Source organism: Carcharodon carcharias, chromosome 3 (assembly GCF_017639515.1).
Source record: "Carcharodon carcharias isolate sCarCar2 chromosome 3, sCarCar2.pri, whole genome shotgun sequence".
NCBI lineage: Eukaryota > Metazoa > Chordata > Chondrichthyes > Lamniformes > Lamnidae > Carcharodon > Carcharodon carcharias.
The window spans coordinates 156,699,114-156,717,537 of NC_054469.1; the positions used below are offsets into that span (position 1 = coordinate 156,699,114).

Consider the following 18,424-nt stretch of genomic DNA (forward strand, 5'->3'; position numbering starts at 1 on the left):
AGTGCCTGGTAGCAGCTCTTACTACTTGTTCTGGTAGTTCTTGAGCCAGGCCAGCCCAGCTTGCTCAGAACCCGCAAAATGAAGAACTGCCTTTGCATGCTTTTGAGTTTCCTGAAGTAACCCATCTTTGTCACATCCAAAGAGCTTTCACAAGAACATTCCAGAGAGCTTCCTTCATCAACATCCCCATGTGCCCTGCCCATTGCATTGCTGGTTAGTGATTCCCTTTATTGCATAGATTTATTTCATAGAATCATTCTGGAACAAATTGCAGTCCTTAATTGCAAATTGCAGCACAGCCTTTTTGTTATGATAGGGACCTCATATTTCTTTGTGTGTGTGTTTGTGCACACGTGTATGCTTATTTCTTATGCAAAATTGGTAACATCTAATTTTACTTTGTTGACAAAATGTTTTTAGATGAGCAAGGCCTCTTCGTTAAAATGTTTTCCACTCTGTTCTCTTGGGTGAAGACGGATGTGAAGTATTCATGTTTTGCCCTAGCGTACCAAAGTATGCTATTTGATAGGCACAGCTGCATTCCTAAAATTATCTGAATTAATTGAGGACATGACTTTGGGGGGGGGGGGGGTTAATTTAAGGAGTCATTACTGCATGTAATAGGAGTACTCTTTGTATGATTGCATAGCATCTTCTCAGTAGATGGCTCTTTTTGTCTCTCTATCTTTTCCTCCTCCCCTCAACCCCCACTTTACAATTTCTAAACCTGGGTTAAACTGTTTTTCAGTAAAGGAGATTATGCTTGAATATAACAATTTGTTGCAGAAATCTCAGTGCAAAACACCTAAACTTCCAAAGATTTTAAACTTCTCAAGACTAACATCAGGATCTTTAGGTCGGCAAGCGAGCTCGGGGCCCGCTTGCCGACACGTAAAATGACACAGGATGACATCGGGCGGAACTCCCAACGTCACCCCGCTTCACTTCAATTTTCAGGTCGGCGGGAGCGCAGCCGAATCAGCTGTGCGCCCGCCTACCTGTTAACAGCCTATTGAGGCCATTTAAAAAGTAATTGAAATAATTAATGGACCTGCCCGTCCGACCTTAAGGTTTGCGGGCAGGCCGTGAGCCCTGGTGAGCTTCAGAAAAAGCATGAAATCTCATCCACGGGTGGGATGAGGTTTCCATGAAGGTTTTTAAAAATTTAATAAATGTTTGATTAAAAGTGATGGACATGTCCCAACTCACATGAGGGGACATGTCAGGGTAATTTTATTTTTGCCCCTTCACCATTTTTAAATTTGGTGCTGATCTCCCTGAGGCAGCACTTAGCCTCAGGGAGATAACTGGCCTCTTTCGTGCGCATGCGCGAAAGAGTGCACTCTCGGCTAAGGGATTCCGCGCCCCCCACGCCAGCACAGGGAGTGCATAGCTTTCTGGCGGACGTCACGCTGTGTGGGCCTTAATTGGCCCACCCACATAAAATAGCAGCACACCCCCGATTGGGGGCGCTGATCAGAGGCCCGCCCGCGCCCACTCCTGCACTATACACTCCTCTCTGCCGCCGCCGCCGCCCCCCCCCCCCCCCCCCCCCCCCCCCCCCCCACTAACGGGGGGAAAATTCTTCCCTAAGATAATTGGATCTTTTGTGAGCTGTTAGTACTGCTTATCTTATGGTACTGTTACAATTATACCCATTTGAAATTGTCTAGAAGCATTTGTATTTCACTACAGATGGTAAAAATTGCATTAATCTTTCGGCTCTTTACCCTTCAGTGACTTTGCCGCCTTGCGCTATGAGGTGTACATGATTCCTTGTCACAAAAAAAATCAGACTTTTGTCTTCAGCCACTAAATTTCAGACCTTTTTGGCTTTGGCCAATCTCATCTCTGGTTATGGAAGTATCCTTGTAATGTTGGGGCACAATGCCCTCGTTCCAGATTGAGCAGAAGCTAGTGAGTTTCCTAACCATGTGAGCTCCTTCGTACTTGAATACTTCAGGTGGAATGCCATTGGCTCTTGGAGATTTATCCACAGACGGTTGCTTTGTGGTACTGCCACCATGTTAAATGGGATAGATTAACAACAGATCTAATAGCTCAGAACTGGGCATCCATGAGGTGTTGTGGACAAATCGCAGCAGCAGAATTGTATTCTACCACCATCTGTAACCTCATGGCCCACTATATGTTTTACTCAGGGGTCCTGTTAAAATTGAAGTCTTTGGGAATCAGGTGAAACTCCCAACTGGCTGGAGTCACATCTAGCACAAAGGAAGCTGATTGTGGTTGTTAGAGGCCAGTCATCTCTTCTCCAGGACATCACTGAAGGGCTTCCTCACAGGTATGTTATAGGCCCATCTTTAACTAGTTCATCATGACTTTCCTCCATTATAACATTGGAACTGGGCATTTTCACTGTGTTCTGTTCCACTCTACTCTTCAGACAATGAATCCATCTGTTCCTGCTTTCAGCCACCTCCAACAAGAAAGAGTCTAAACACCTCCTCGTTACAATCAATGACATTACAATTGCTAAATTCCCCCACCAGCAAAATTTTGGGGATGACCATTGACCAGAAACTTAATTGGACCAGCCACATAATTACAAGGACTTCAAGATCATGTCCAAGGCTGGGTTTTCTATGGAGAGTGATTCATCTCCCGACTCCCGGAGCCTTTCCACCATCTACAAGGCACATGCCAGGATTGTGTCGGAATAGTGTCCATTTGCCTGGATGTGTGCAGGTCCAACAACACTGGAGAAGCAAAGCATCATCTAGGGAAAAGCATCCTGCTTGTTTAGAAGCCCATCTGCCCGCCACCTTAAACATTCACTCCATCCATCACAAGCACACCGCAGCTGCAGTGTGCACCATAGTAACTGACAAAGGTTCCATCGACAGTACCTATAAACCCACAACTTCTGCTGCCAAAAGAACAAGGGCAACAGATGTATCAGAACACCATACCCTGCAAGTGACACACCATCCTGACTTGGAAGTATGTTGCCATTCCTTCTTCATCACTGGATCAGAATGCTTGAAATCCACACTTAAAGGCAATGTGGGTTGATCTGCACTACATAGACTGCAGCGGTTCAAGAACACAGCTCACTTGCAGCTTGTCAAGGACAATTAGAGATGGGTAATAAATGCTGATTTTGACAGCAGCATCCACACTCCATGAGTGAATAATTAAAAACAAATTTAGGGTGTAAACTGAAATGGTCGTATCTGAATGTGTAAGTTTTCAAATTTCAAAATTGAAGTATGACACCTTTTAAAGTTGGCACGGGCAATACCAAGATAAAGATCATTAAATGTGTTTTCTGGGTGCCTTCGCTGGAATAAAGCTCTGAGATAACTGTTGCTTGCACACAAACAGGTGGGAGAGCACATCCTGAGTGGGGCACAGCCAGAGTGGGTATTGGCAATTTGGTGCAAAGCTGGAATTAGGTGCATAGGGGACGAGGTGCTCTTTGCATTTTTCCTTGCTATCCAACTTCTTAAATCTTCAGAGCGTGCTGCAGCAGTAGAGGCTACAAGGGAAAGGAATCACTGGTAAGTAGTGGGTAAGGTATTTATTACTTTAATCGCTTATAGTTTAAGGTCTTTTTGTGGTTTACAGTTTGTATATTCTACAGTAATGAGGATCAGGAAAGAAGGGCCCTAGAATAGTTGACTTAAAAGGTTAAATTTAAAGGGATAAGTCATGGCAGGAGCGCTCAAAGCCGTGGCGTGTTCCTCGTACTCCATGTGGGAAGCCGGGGACATTTCCAGTGCCCGGGACCAGCATGCGTGCAGGAATTTTGTCCAGCTGCAGCTACTGGAAGCTCGGGTTTCAGAACTGGAATGGCGGCTGGGGACACTGTGGAGCATCCACGAGTCTGAGAGCATCGTGGATGGCACATTTAGAGAGGTGGTCACTCTGAAGATGAAGGGACTTGAGGAAGGAAGGGAATGGGTGACCACTAGGCAGTCCAAGAGATACGGGCAGGTAGTTCAGGAGTCCCCTGAGGTCCCGCTCACAAATTGGTATTCCATTTTGGAAGCTGGTTCCTCCAGGGTGTGCGGACAGAGCCAAGCTTCTGGCACCACAAGCAGCCTGTCTGTGCAAGAGGGGAGGAATGGAGGAAGGACAGTAGTAATAAGGGATTCTATAGTCAGGGGAACAGATAGGCACTACTATGACCGTCAATGTGACTCCAAGATGGTATGTTGCCTCCCTGGTGCCATGGTCCGGGATATTACTGAATGGCTGCAGGGTATCCTGAAGGGGAAGGGTGATAAGGCAGAGGTCATGGTATATATTGGTACCAATGACATAGGTAGAAAGAGGGATGAGGTCTTGCATCGAGAATTCTGGGAGTTAGGCAGTAGACTAAAAAGCAAGACCTCTCGGGTTGTAATGTCTGGATTACTCCCAGTGTCACATGCTAGTGAGTTCAGAAATAGGAGAATAGCGCAGATGAATACGTGGCTTAAAAGTTGGTGCAGGAGGGAGGGTTTTAGATTCCTAGATCACTGAGACCGTTTCTGGGGAAGGTGGAACCTGTACAAGCGGGACAGCCTACATCTGAACCAGAGCGAGACTAACATCCTTGCGGGCGGGTTTGCTAGTGCTGTTGGGTGGAGTTTGAACTAATTCGGCAGGGGGAGGGGACACAATGTTAGCAGAATAGGGACACATCGTAATACAGTAAAACAATCAAGTCAGAGGGAGAGAGGGAGTACAGCTGCATTAAGCTTCAAGGGAGTAAGGCAAGGCTGGATGGCCTCTACTTTCATGCCAGGAGTATTACAGGTAAAACAGATGAGTTAAGGGTGAGGATTGATACATGGAATTGTGATATAGTAGCCATCACTGAGACGTGGTTGAGGGAAGGGCAGGTTTGGCAGCTCAGCATTCCAGGATATAGAATCTTCAGGTGAGACAGGGGAGGGGGGTAAAAGAGGAGGAGGCATTGCATTATTAGTTAAGGAGTCAGTTACTGCAGTAAGGAGAGATGATATCTTGGAGGGGGCATTGAATGAATCTTTGTGGGTAGAGCTTAGGAATAAAAAAGGGGCAGCCACATTGTTAGATGTTTATTATAGACCCCCAGATAGTCAGTGGGAAATTGAGGAGCAAATATGTGCACAATTTGTGGAGGTGTGTAAAAACAATAACTATAGGGTAATTATATTAGGTGATTTCAACTTTCCCAACATTAATTGGGATAGACTTAGTGTTAAGGGCTTAGATGGAGTGGATTTCTTGAAATGTGTACAGGAGAACTTTTTAGGTCAATATGTTGAGGGTCCAACAAGGGACGGCGCAGTGCTGGGCCTAAATCTGGGAAATGAAGCCGGACAGGTGGCTGAGGTGGTGGTGGGTGATCATTTTAGCGATAGCGACCACAACATGGTACAGTTGAAGTTTGTTATGGACAAAGAAATCAACAAGTTGCAAAAAAATGTTTTGGATTGGGGGAGAGCGGATTTTTGTAAAATAAGGCAGAATCTGACCAAGGTAGACTGGGAACAGTTACTTGTGGGGAAATCTACAGACCAACAGTGGGGGGTGTTCAAAAAGGAAATAGGGAGGGTACAGGCTCAACATGTTCCCTCTAGGGTGATAGGAAGGAGTAACAAGCCCAGAGAACCATGGATGACCAAAGATATTCAGATTATGATGAGAAGGAAAAGAGAGGCTTTTAGTAGGTACAAGGGAAGCAAATCAGCAGAGGGGTTAGTGGAGTACAGAAAGTACAGAGTGGAGCTTAAGAAAGCAATTAGGAGAGCAAAGAAGGATATGAGAAAGCTCTGGCTGGTAAAAGTATGGAAAATCCCAAGATATTCTCTAAGTATATCAATGGGAAGAGGATAACCAGGGAAAGAGTGGAGACCAAGGGGGCAATCTATGGGTGGAGCCAGAGGACATCGCTAGAGTGTTGAATGAATACTTCACATCCATCTTCACCCAAGAGAATGAACATGAAGGTATTGAGTGCAGGGAGAGAGACTGTGAGGTTCTTAAGCAAATTGATATAGGGAGTGACAAGGTATTAGAGGTGTTGGCAGTTTAAAAGTGGACAAATTTCCAGGTCCAGATGATTTGTGTCCCAGACTGCTGAGGGAGGAAAGGGAGGAGATCGCAGGGGCTCTGACCCAAATTTTTAATTCCTCTCTGGCCACGGGGGAGATGCCAGAGGACTGGAGAACAGCTAATGTGGTTCTGCTATTTCAGATGGGTTGTAGAGATAAGCCAGGGAACTACAGACCAGTGAGTCTCACATCAGTGGTAGGGAAACTATTGGAGAAAGTTCTGAAGGAGAGTATCTATCTCCACTTAGAGAGGCAATGTTTGATCAGGGATAGCCAGCATGGCTTTGTCAGAGGGAGGTCATGCCTAACAAATTTGATTGAATTTTTTGAGGTGACCAGGTGTGTCGATGAGGGTAGTGCAGTTGATGGATTTCAGCAAAGCCTTTGACAAGGTCCTACATGGGAGACTTGTAAAGGAGGCAAATGCACATGGGATACAGGGGTAATTTGATAGGGTGGATTCAAAATTGGTTTAGTTGTAGGAGACAGAGGATGATGACAGAAGGAAGCTTGAGTGACTGGAAGCCAGTGTCCAGTGGTGTACCACAGGGATCTGTGCTCAGTCCCCTATTATTTGTCATTTATATAAATGACATAGCTGACAATGTGGGGGTTAGGATTAGTAAGTTTGCGGATGACACGATTGGCTGGGTGGTTAACAGTCAGGTTTTGGGCAACAGGAAGATATAGACAGGATGGTCAAATGGGCAGATAAGTGGCAGATGGAATTTATCTCTGAAAAGCGTGGGATGATACACTTTGGAAGGAGTAATTTGACAAGGAAGTATTCAATGAACGGCATGACACTAGGAAGTTCTGAGAAACAAAGGGACCTTGGTGTGTGTGTCCATAGATCTCTGAAGGCAGAGGGGCATGTTAGTGGGGTGGTGAAAAAGGCATATGGGACACTTGCCTTTATCAATCGAGGCATAGAATACAAAAGTAGGGAGGTCATGTTGGAGTTGTATAGAACCTTGGTGAGGCCATAGCTGGAGTATTGTGTGTAGTTCTGGTCACCACATTATAGGAAGGATGTGATTGCACTGGAGGGGGTGCAGATGAGTTTCACCAGGATGTTGCTTGGGATGAAACATTTAAGTTATGAAGAGAGGTTGGATAGACTTGGGTTGTTTTCGTTGGAGCAGAGAAGACTGAAGGGCGACCTGATCGAGGTGTACAAGATTATGAGGGGCATGGACAGGGTGAATAGGGAGCAGCTGTTCCCCTTAGTTGAAGGGTCAGTCATAAGGGGGCATAAGTTCAATGTGAGGGGCAGGAGGTTTAGGGGGGATGTGCGGAAAAACTTTCGTACCCAGAGGGTGGTGATGATCTGGAATGCACTGCCTGGGAGGGTGGTGGAGGTGGGTTGCCTCTTTAAAAAGCACCTGGATAATCACTTGGCATGTTATAACATTCAAGGCTATGGGCCAAGTGCTGGCAAATGGGATTAAGTAGGTAGGTCAGGCGTTTCTCACATGTTGGTGCAGACCCGATGGGCTGAAGGGCCTCTTCTGCACTGTGATCCTGTGATTCCTAACACAATATAGCACAAGAATAATTTTAAAGCTTGATTTGTTTTTGAACACTGGAGATGCTGGAAATCTGAAATAAAAACAAGAAAATGCTAGAAATACTAAGGTCATGCAGCACCTGTGGAAGGAGGGAAACCGAGTTAATGTTTCAGGTCAATGACCTTCCATCAGAACTGATGAAAGATTATTGACCTGAAATGTTGTGCCGGATTTTTTTGGAGGAGGTGGGAAGGCTGAGCCAGGAAACTTGTCGACTTGACATACCTGTCTCCTTTAAAAAGGCACTAGCCCATCACGTTTTTGTTCCGGGGATGCCGGAGGGGGAAGGAGTCAGGCCTTTGTCATCTGGAAATCGACCCGAGGTGGCAATGGAGGTCAGTGAATGGTGAGGCTGGCAAGCTGGAACACCCACCTCCATTTCGTAGGACATTGACCCAGTTGTAATGATGAATATCAGGCCCTGAGCACCTCAATCTTCACCCCTCTCATTGTTTCCTGAGATCTAAGCGCATTACCCATCTTTAGAGTTCAGCCAGGAATTCATAATGAGACCATCTGGCAACTGTATCAACAAAGGCAGGCTGAACGGCCTCAGCAAGCAATGATTAAACAGGTACAGAGGGTATATAAAGCTATGCTTGATTGGCATCTCTATTACCTTCTAATAACCTGCTGGTTCGTTGAAGAGTTTTTCACTGCAGGTGTGTAAATTTGAGGTCTGAAGTGGATAAAAGCTTCTGACATTGTTACGTACAGGGAGAGGTAATAGGGGTGGCTCCCTTTTTTTCATGACTCAACTAACCGAAGGCAGCATGTTTTAAAAGTGATTTAATCTCTGAATGCTATAACTGTCGGGAATAGACAAATGATAGGTTTCTTGTAAGTTTTAAAAGACAGATAAATGTTATTGTTCAACCTCTGAATGTACACAACTGCACTCACACATATGCTCATACAAATCCATACACCCTCAAGAAAAGATTGCGATTATAAAAGTAGCATGCATGTAGCTCCTATGATTTCAAGAGTTCTCTGTTACACTTTTGTTTTTCCCCTGAGGTAAAAACTTGAAACATTGCAAGCCTATAATTCTTTTTTTGTCCACTGAGGAAAAAGCTCTGGTAGCTTGAAAAGGATGAATTTGCAGTTGATTTGTGTTCATAATAGCGGATTTCTCTTATTCCACTCCATTCAAGGTCAATGGTGAAGCCCCCTGGCACAGTTCCTCAGCTAGAGTGCTCAAGGCCAACTTGGGCCTACATGTGGCTTAAAGCTGGTGGTCTTAGGCAGGGTCTTTTCTGTTTGTTGGCATGTAAGTATCTGTCCCTATTCAAATCAAATATGCTTTATTAAAACCCCTTATTAGAAACCTGGGCCTGAATTTTTCAGTCATCGGGCGGGCTCAGTGGGAGCAGGTGGGAGTGATAGCGGAGTCGATTGCTGCCCGGGATCTGCTACGTGCCGTGCCGCCATTTTACTTGGGCAGGCCAATAAAGGCCTGCCCAGTGTCAGACGCGGGCCGTAGTGCTCAGCACTACCTGTGTGGGCAGGGGGAGGAGAGAGAGTCGGGGCTAGCATGAAAGAGCGCTTCAATCTCCCTGAGGCATGGAGCTGTCTCAGGGAGATTGAAGCGGTTTTTAAATAAATAAATGGATCGAAAATGTATTTAAACATGTCCCCTCATGTGACTGGGTCACATGAAATGGGACATTTTTTTTTCATAAAAAATTTTCATTTAATTAATAAAAGCTTTAAGAAACCTTGTCCCACTTGTGGGTGAGGTTTCCTAAAAAACGTGAAGGCTGCTTGGCCTTTTTTGCCTGCCCGCCAACCATAAGGTTGGATGGGCAACGTAAAGCTGACCTTAATTACTTCCTTAATAGGCCGTTTAAATATCAGCGGGCGCGCAGCCAACTCCAGCATGCGCCTGGTGAACGAAACATTGTGAGACAGCACGATGACTGGATGCACCCCTGATACATCACATGTCATTTTATGTGCTGGCGTGTCGGGCCCGCCCCTGCATGCCAACTGAAAAATTCAGGCCATTGTTTTCATAAGTGGTTTCTGATGGTTAGGCCATTGGAATCTGGGTATCACTCATCCACATTACCATCTTGATAAAATAGAGCTTTTCACATCCATTTTCTGGATTTCACATGTGGACTCAAAGACTCTGCAACAGTTTTGTGAAACTAGTCTTTTTAATTAGTTGGAGAAGTGCAGCCATTAACCACAGGAAGGGCTGTTTGCATTTGAATGCTTCTTAAAGATATGTCCAGAAAGGTCGTTAGTTCCTTTTAAGGACTTCGCCAAGACTTGTCTGCACATGGAACTGCAAGAACGCTGAGCTACTCTTCATGTGTTTTGGCAAGGAAGCAGGTTACCTGACCCCTCAACTTATTTTTGTTAGAGGAAAGTGTTCACTTCATGTTTATACTTCATAAGTTCATATTGTATGAGCATGACGCTGTGATTGATTGACAGCTTTATGAGAAGCTTAAAGGGCCAATATATTTCAATGGGAATGGCTGTGTTTTTGTTTGTTGTTAATTCAGAACTGGGTTCCTCCATGGTTCTTGATTCCTCTGAGAGGCTATGAACCAGGTCTACTTACAAAAGGGGCCCGACTCCACTATAATTGCAGAAGGTTTGAAATGTCCACCCCTTCGATGGACCCAGCATGGGGAGGGTTGCTTAATGCAGGCTGACTACCCCGTACCCTTATCCCACACTGTCAAAAATTGCCAGAAATGGGTATGGAGGCAAGAATCTGGAACCTGCTCCCACTCCATGTCGGTCTAATTCAATGAAAATCAGGGCTGTTAACTATGAGCCTGTTCAGTTTTGGGGAAGAGGAGCAGACTTATAGATGCAAGTATCTAAATTTATATGTGTTGTTTCTCAAAAGATTTCATCAATGGTTGACTAAAAATAGTAAATTATACTGTTAAAGAATTTAATGAAGTTGCATTTTCCTTTCAGCCAATGTGGGTATATGATGAAGACGTGGGCATGAACCTAAGGGATATCACCTTTGTTCCAGGCTTGTACAAAATATTTGATGAGATTCTTGGTAAGTACTGTGTGTGTGTGTGTCCCTCATCCAGTCATTTTAAGATGACACTAGTTAATGATCAAGGTAAAACACTGGACCCTGGATTTTCCTCCTCTTGCTACCTGGTTTCTCGGTTTTTAGTCTGGTAGCCCAGTTAAGTTGCTGCAGCCTTTAAATGCTACAGCAGCTCACAAGTTCATCTCTGAAATAGTGAATTTTCAATTGAAGATGATCCTTTTGCTGGTGGCTTGCCAAGTTCTTAGGTAGCACAGGAAAATGTGGTGTAGTGGTCCGTTCATTTCAGTGTAATTGGGTGGAAATGGCATTCCATTATTCTAGATTTTTCATGAATGAAAAGGCTAGGCATAAACATTTTGCCTTTCTAAGTGTTAATTCTTGTTTTATCCATTGGTGCATTTTTTGAAATAATATTAAATGATTTATTTTGTCTTCAGTTAATGCAGCTGATAACAAGCAGAGGGACAAGAATATGACATGTATCAAAGTTTCAATTGATGTGTAAGTATTTGAATAAGTATTACATATTCCGTAAGTATGTCCTTTATCATGTACAGTTTATTACATATTTTGCTGGAATTCGAGACCTTTTGATGAGTCTATTTTTGACTGATCTATAAGTCTTATCAATGCAATTTTACCTAATCAAGGTATATTCTAGAAAAGGAAGGGATGCAATGGAAGATGCACATGCCATTGATTTCACAGCTTAATAGTTGATCCTGATTTGAATATGCACAAATAGGTTAGGCCATGGATTTCTTATCTCACTCACAAATGCCTGGTTGTTTTGTATGAGTGTGCGTTTACAAACTGTGTGCATAAATTTCTTCTTTTGGCTAGCTTTCAGCTTTTTAAATTCTTGGGATTGAATAAAATTGTTCCCCATTTGAACCAATAAACAGCAGTTTAGTTTTTAACTAACCAGAGAATGGCCTTCACCAATTTGGCAGGTAATTCAAAATGCTGTAACCAACAGCAGAAGAAATATCTGCTTCACTAACTGACTCATAGAGGGCTTTGATTACTGTGGCAACGGCAGTGAGTAGAATAGACAATGATGGAACTTAGAAGAGCAAGAGATCATTGCTGCATAGATAACAGGAAAAACCATTGCAGTGGGTGGTGGTGAAGCAGATGAGACAGGACAGTGAACAAAAATAAGACTGGGGATAGAGGACATCACCCAGCTCTGGAAGAGGCCAGAAAGTACAAAGCAGCAGCAGAAGCTAGCATATCATCATCTGTTCTAAGGTGGCCCCTCATTATCAAAGATGACTTGTTCCACTCTGGTTCATTGGGTTCTGAGATGACTGCTAATTCCAATACGCAATCTGTGGACTTTCACATGCGAGGCAGGTGGTCCCTGCAGGGTTGGTAGGTGGGTTGTTTGGAGGTTTGTGCCGTCCCTCTGCGCCTTGACTTCACCTCTGCACGAAGTCTCGCAATGTGTCCGGTGCCTTCCTGAATGAGCCATCTTCATTTTGGTCAGCTACAAGCCATGGTCTCCCATGAGTTGGCAGGTATTTTTGACCTCTTCAGGGGTGCTTTGAGGACATCCCTGCAATATTTCCACTGTCCTCTTGGGACTCTCCTGCTATGACCGAGTTCTGACTAGGGCATTTGTTTCGGGGTCTGGTGTCAGGCATACGGACAACATGTCCTGTCCAGTGAAGCTGGTTTTGAATGATCATTACCTCAATGTGGGGCAAGTCGGTTTGGGACAGGATGCTGCTGTTGGACTGCCTTTCTTGCCACTGGATTTGGAGCATTTTGCAAAGGCACTGCTGGTGGTACTTCAGTGTTTTGAGGTACCTGCTATTGGTTGTCCAAGTCTCCAAAACATATAGGAGCACAGGAATCACTGTTGCTTGGTAAATCCTGACCTTTGTTTCAGGTTTGAGATCCTGGTCCTCAAATACTCTTTTTCTGTCGGCCGAAGGCTGAGATGACACATTGAAGGCGGTGATGAATTATTTTTCCATGTCTCCCTTTGTCAGGAATAGGCTCCCAAGATATGAAAAATAGTCTATATATTCCAGGATCTCGCTGTTGATCTTGGGGGGGAGGCGTTTTTCTGGAACAGGTTGCAAGAAGACCTTAGTTTTCTGATTATTTAGGGAAGGCCCATTTTCTTTTATGCTTTGGAGAAATTTGTAAAATTCAAGAAAAGCCCAAGAAATGGCACCAATCGTTGTACAATGGATCAAAGGGAGTGGTAATTGTAAATTATGTGTTTTTTGGTTTCTGTGCTTGGCCCATTACCACTCTGTGGCCCAGGACCTCTAACCCTTTGGTCATTTAATCTCTCCTGTTTTCCACCCTATCATCGACCTTCCATTTTGTTCTTTGTTAGGATCTCTGTAGAGACCAATAACTTTTTTAAAAAAAGATTTGAATTTCCAGTGACCAACGTAAAGCAATTGCATGCCAAAACTTCAAGTTTTAAGACATTTACTGTAATAAACAAAATGAAAGCAACATATCGACTAAACATTACTTAGTAGGCAACTAATACTTAAAACTACAGAAAAGATAGCCTTCATTAATGTTTTTACATGACTGGAAACTCCACCCTGCATACATATACATTGCAGCGCACATTCCATAAGACTACAGTTTTTATAGAAAACAGCCCACAGTCACTCTAGCTTCCAATAGGCTCACTTTTCCCTGTTTGGGGTCACTTTTCCCTGTTTCGCTGAGTCGTAACATCGAGTGACCGTCAAAAGAGGCTTTCTCAGTTTTTGGCGAATTCCTGAAATGATTACCAGCAGTAAATCACTGTCTGGTGATTTCTTCTCCTGGTTTCTTAAGGACAAATCTTCCAGAATCTTTAGCCTGCCATGGGATGCATCTCTTCAACTACGGACTGTCCTCCTCGCATCCTATCTGGTAGCTTGCAGCTGCAGCCTTTTGTCTTTGTCTCCCTCTTTCTGTCCAAAAACTTGGAGACTGAAAGTCTGCCCACAGTTAGTCCAGCTGCTCCTCCCTTTTTTCGCGAGTGAACCTTTTACACCTTGCTCCCAGTAAGTCTCACAGGCCTGTTGTTGTGCCAAAATCATTGCAGATCACATGACTCTCTTCGTGATACCACTTTACTTTGAACTAGAGACAATCCAAAATAATCATCTTATAAACCTCACATTCATCTCCCCAATAAAAGATGGTAAATTATTTCTGCAGTAATAATTTTCTTCAATCCTACCAAAATATAACATTGTAAACACCTTAACATCTAACTTACTACCTACAGTACATGTAGTAATATTTTCCTTGCTGTCATATTTCACCATTAAACAGTCTGTTTTATAAGGCATTAACCTGTCGTACCCCAAGCTCATGTGATAGTTGGGATTTAAAGTTCAGTTAAGATGAATTCTTGGAAATCCAATGTTTCTCCAAATGAGTGTTCATTGTACTGCTGGTGGCTTCATTTTCTGTCATTCACCATAGCAAATCTTCTTTCTCATTTTGAGTAGGCTTTACTGCTTTTCCTTACCCTTGGTTAGAAAATTATATATCTGCTTTGGTCTGGTTCACTATGTCAAGAACAACATTGCTGATTTCTGATAATCCGTCAAACCTTCTTGTACTGATAGGTGAGCATCTTAAACCCAAAATAAATTTTCTATTATGCTCCCTACCTTCTCAATTCAGTAATTCCTTTTGTTTTTCTTTAAAGCCAGACACTACACTGTCACCAGGTTGTTGACCTTTTAAAGCAGTCTTTGAATTATCTGGTTCAGGTTTTAACTCCTGATCTCCATTCACTTTCTGGGCTGTAGGTTTTTTAATGTCCAAATCTGTTAGTAAAGTCTCAGCCAGCCATACAGCTGAATTGTCCTCCTGTTTAAATGCACTACTCTGTTTTATCTTGAATTAACGAGACAGTCCAAAACACAATCATCTTATAAAATCTTGCATTCATAACACTTTTTTCCACCCTTTTCCCCACCCTATTTGCTTAACTTGTTTAAAACCATTACATTTCTAACTTTTCGCAGTTCTGATAAAAAGTCACTGAACTGAAACCTTAAATTCTGTTTCTCTTCTACACAGATGATACCTGACCTGCTGAGTATTTCCAGAATTTTCTGTAATCGTTTTCTCAAAAAATTCAGGACTGTGGGAAAAGAAGCTTTCCAAGAGCTGGCAGAGGCATAGTGGACTGAATGACTTCCATCCATATTGCAACATTTTATAATTTTATGGGCATTGCATTTGTTTATGTATGAGTATTTCTGTTCCTTTTGAATGCCGGTAGGGACCAATGGTGTTGGTAGCAAGGTCCTGTAATGTTTAGAAGCATTTTATATTAATGCCTATGAGTTACATAGAAAAGTTTAGTATGTTTTCATGGGCAGAATTTTCTGGTTGACGTGTGGGTGGGTGGGCCCCCCATGTCAGCGCGTAAAATGACGCATGGTGACGTCAGACTAGACGTCACCGCCGCCATTGTGATATTTCGCTGGGTGGGCGCGCAATGAAGTGCGACGCCCGCCCACCATTAATTAACGGGCTAGTTAAGGCCCTTAACTCGGCAACAGACGCCGATTTTCAGGCGCCTGTGCGATCTTCGGCTTGGCTCAACGGGCAGGCGGGTAAGCAACTTTTTAATAAAACTCATCCGTGGGCAGGATAAGAGGGCTCAGTGAGGTTGTCAATCTGGTCTGTGAGTATTTATTGCAGAAAGTTTTTTAAACTTGCCTGTGTGATCAGAACGAATTCCAGCAGCTTCCTGTGTTGAACCTTCAGCTCAGCACTCTTCGGTCAGGAATCTTTATCGGGCTTGCAGCTTTCTGGAGGCCTTCCTTTAGCTTGGATATGTGTTCTGACATGTCCACTGGAGGCAGCTCCTCTGAGGGGGAAGGGAGGGATAGAAAAAGGAGGCCAGGACTGCACAATCGGCCTCCAGGGGGAGCCACCTTTGGAAGTACAGGCACAAGGGGCGCTGGGCCAAGAGGTAGTCCAAGGTGGAGGGGGCTGCAGAAGACGCCATTATCCTGCTGCCAGGGCATACAGGTGGAGAAGCAGCTACCTCAATAGACGCAGTGCCGAAGGAGCTCCGACTGTCAAGGGAGACAGTCAACTACGTCTGTCAGATGATTGGCCCTGAGATCTCTCCCAACTGAGTGGGCGGACATCCCATGCCAGTGACTCTGAAGCTCACAGTTGCCCTCAACTTCTATGCTTCGGGCTCCTTTCAGAGCTCGGTTAATGTTCTTTGTGGTGTCTCCCAATCAGCTGTCCACACTTGTGTCAAACAGGTCACAGACACTCTGTTCAGGCGTGCATTGACCTTCATCCACTTCCGCTGGGACCAGGCAAACCAGGCACAGCGAGCCAAAGGCTTCGCGGTGACTGCAGGCTTACCCCGCGTCCAGGGTGCAATAGACTGCACACATCAGGCCATCAAGGTACCAGCAGGTGAGCCTTGTGCCTTTGTCAACGGGAAGGGCTTCCACTCCATGAACGTGCAGATAGTGTGTGATCACAGGATGCTGATTCTACAAGTCTGTGCAAGGTACCCAGGCAGCTCCCACGACACCTACATCCTCAGACACTCCCAGGTGCCGGGGCTCTTCAGTGCTCTGCTCGGCTTGATGGATGGCTCAAGATGCGCTTCCGATGTCTGGATCACTCAGGTGCACACCAGTACCCCCCCGGATTGTCCCTCGGTAATAGTGGATGCATGCTGAGCTCGACACAATCTTGCGCTGGAAAGGGGGGACGCAGTGGATGATGAAGACGTTGACGCAGTGGATGTGGCTGCACACGATGAGTCTAGCACTGATTCGGAGGATGAGGAAGCACAGGGGAATGATGAGGGGCTGAACGCTAACCCGGCACTACACCAAGGAGGCAGGGACACCTGGGAGACTTTAATCCAATGAACCTTCAGCTAGCTCCACACAAATGGATCAGGAGGACCAGCCTTGCCTGGCACTTCCATACTTGGCGCTTAGGTACTACATCTGCCACTTCATCAGCTGCAACTAAGAGCTTTGGATATGAACCTCAATGTGCACTTAAACACTCATGACATGTATGTAAAACATACAAATGCAGCACAAAGGAGCCATCCTCAGCCATGGTAACACATCTGGATTTAACTTTTTCCATCATATGGTCAAACAAAATGAAAGCAAAACGTTTTTACAACAGCAAGAAATAATAATCCCCTAATCTAGAGCCAACACAAAAGTACCAGTGAGAAACCCGTGGTGTGCCTAAGGCGCCTTATGCTTACGTTTACGGGTGCTACGTCTTGGTGTCGCCCCATTGCTTGGAGTGGCTTCTGAGACAGCCTGCTGACTCTGCTGTCCTGTTGGCCTTGATGATCTTGGCGGCCATCCTCTGGCCTGTGGAGCCTGTGCTGGCCCGCCTGGGAGGGATCTGCCAGGTCCACAGCTGGCATTTCCCCAGTCGTCGCAGCCTCACCCGATGAAGTGGTCATGGAGAGAGGGGCGGAACAACAGTTACCCTCATTCAAAGCGCCATGAGAGGAGCCCGCAGATACAACAGGCAGCTGCTCCGCCGAAGTGAGGTCGTCCCGGACCTCCCTGCTCACCCTGGACAGATGGGCAACAAGCTGGGAATCTTGAAGCCCACACCATCTCCCACATTGGCAATGACCAGCTGTGGCCATTGGCACTGTGAGGGCTTGCAGGTCCGAGTGTATTCCCAGGAGAAGCTGCTTGTTCTCCTGGAAGCCCCTCTCCACGAGAGTCACCACTCTCTCCTTGGAGGAAGCTTGACGCTCTGACATGAGGCTCATGGCATCACTCATGCTCTGCGTGGACACCTCCACCGCGGACACCAAGCGAAGCATAGCCTCATGCAACACTACCAGATGCTCCCGCACACCCTGCCGCATTTCCTGCAGCTGCTGCGTCACAGACGACTCCAGAGGCACATCATCACGCCCTGACTCAGCATGTGCCTGGTCCCCTGCAGTCCTCCGGCTGCTGGCGCCATCGGCACTCTCTGTCTCTGTCGTCCCCTCCAGCGATTGTGAAGTGCCCTCTCCACTGTGTCCTGGAACACTAGCTGATGTTGCAATTCCCACCGATGTGCTGGTATCACCGCTGGTGCCTGCCTCGCAGAAATGGTGTGTCACAGGTGACAGTTCAGGGCCCTCAAGTTTGAGAGGGGACGTCTGCAATCGATCCTGGTCGCCAGCCTCTGATGATGCTGAAAATAACAACAAGGACAGTGGATCAGTTAGCGTCCACACAGTGACATACTTGATCCCTTTCCCCCAGGCTCATTATGCGCTCTGCCTTCCAGAACCTATGGAGACAAATATTGGTGGGGTGGCAAATCGTCAGGAGGAGGCCCAAATGTTACAGACAGATACAGACGGGCTGGTCAGATGGCCTAAGGAATGCCAAATGGAATGTTATGTGAATAAGTGTGAGGTGATGCACTTGGTCAGGAGAAACAAGGTATGGGAATACATGAGGAATGGTAGGACTGTGAAAAGAAAGGAGGATCAGAGGAACCTTGTTGGGAATGTCGATAGGCCGTTAAGGTAGCGGGACAGGTACATAAGGCGTTTCAGAAGGTAAATGCCATACTTGCCTTTATTAGCTGAGGAATAGAATGTAGGAGCAGGGAGGTCATGTTGCAAGTGCAGAAAACGCTGCCGAGGCCACAGCTGTAGTCCTGCATGCAGTTGTGATCAGCGCTTCACAGGAGGGATGTGATTGGAGTGGAGAGGGTGCAGAGGTTGCTGAGCAGAATGCATGCTGGGCTGGAGA

At 45.3% G+C, this 18,424-nt stretch overlaps 1 protein-coding gene across 3 annotated transcripts in view; it reads left to right on the forward strand.

Annotated features, from left to right (window-relative positions):
- LOC121276160 (DNA topoisomerase 2-beta-like) overlaps positions 1-18,424 on the forward strand; it is a 257,905-nt gene that overhangs the window by 78,101 nt on the left and 161,380 nt on the right. For all 3 annotated transcript variants that reach the window (XM_041184227.1, XM_041184228.1, XM_041184226.1), the window contains exons 3-4: positions 10,568-10,658; positions 11,096-11,159. In XM_041184227.1, the coding sequence (XP_041040161.1) occupies positions 10,568-10,658; positions 11,096-11,159 (155 nt within the window). The remainder of the gene's footprint in view (positions 1-10,567; positions 10,659-11,095; positions 11,160-18,424) is intronic.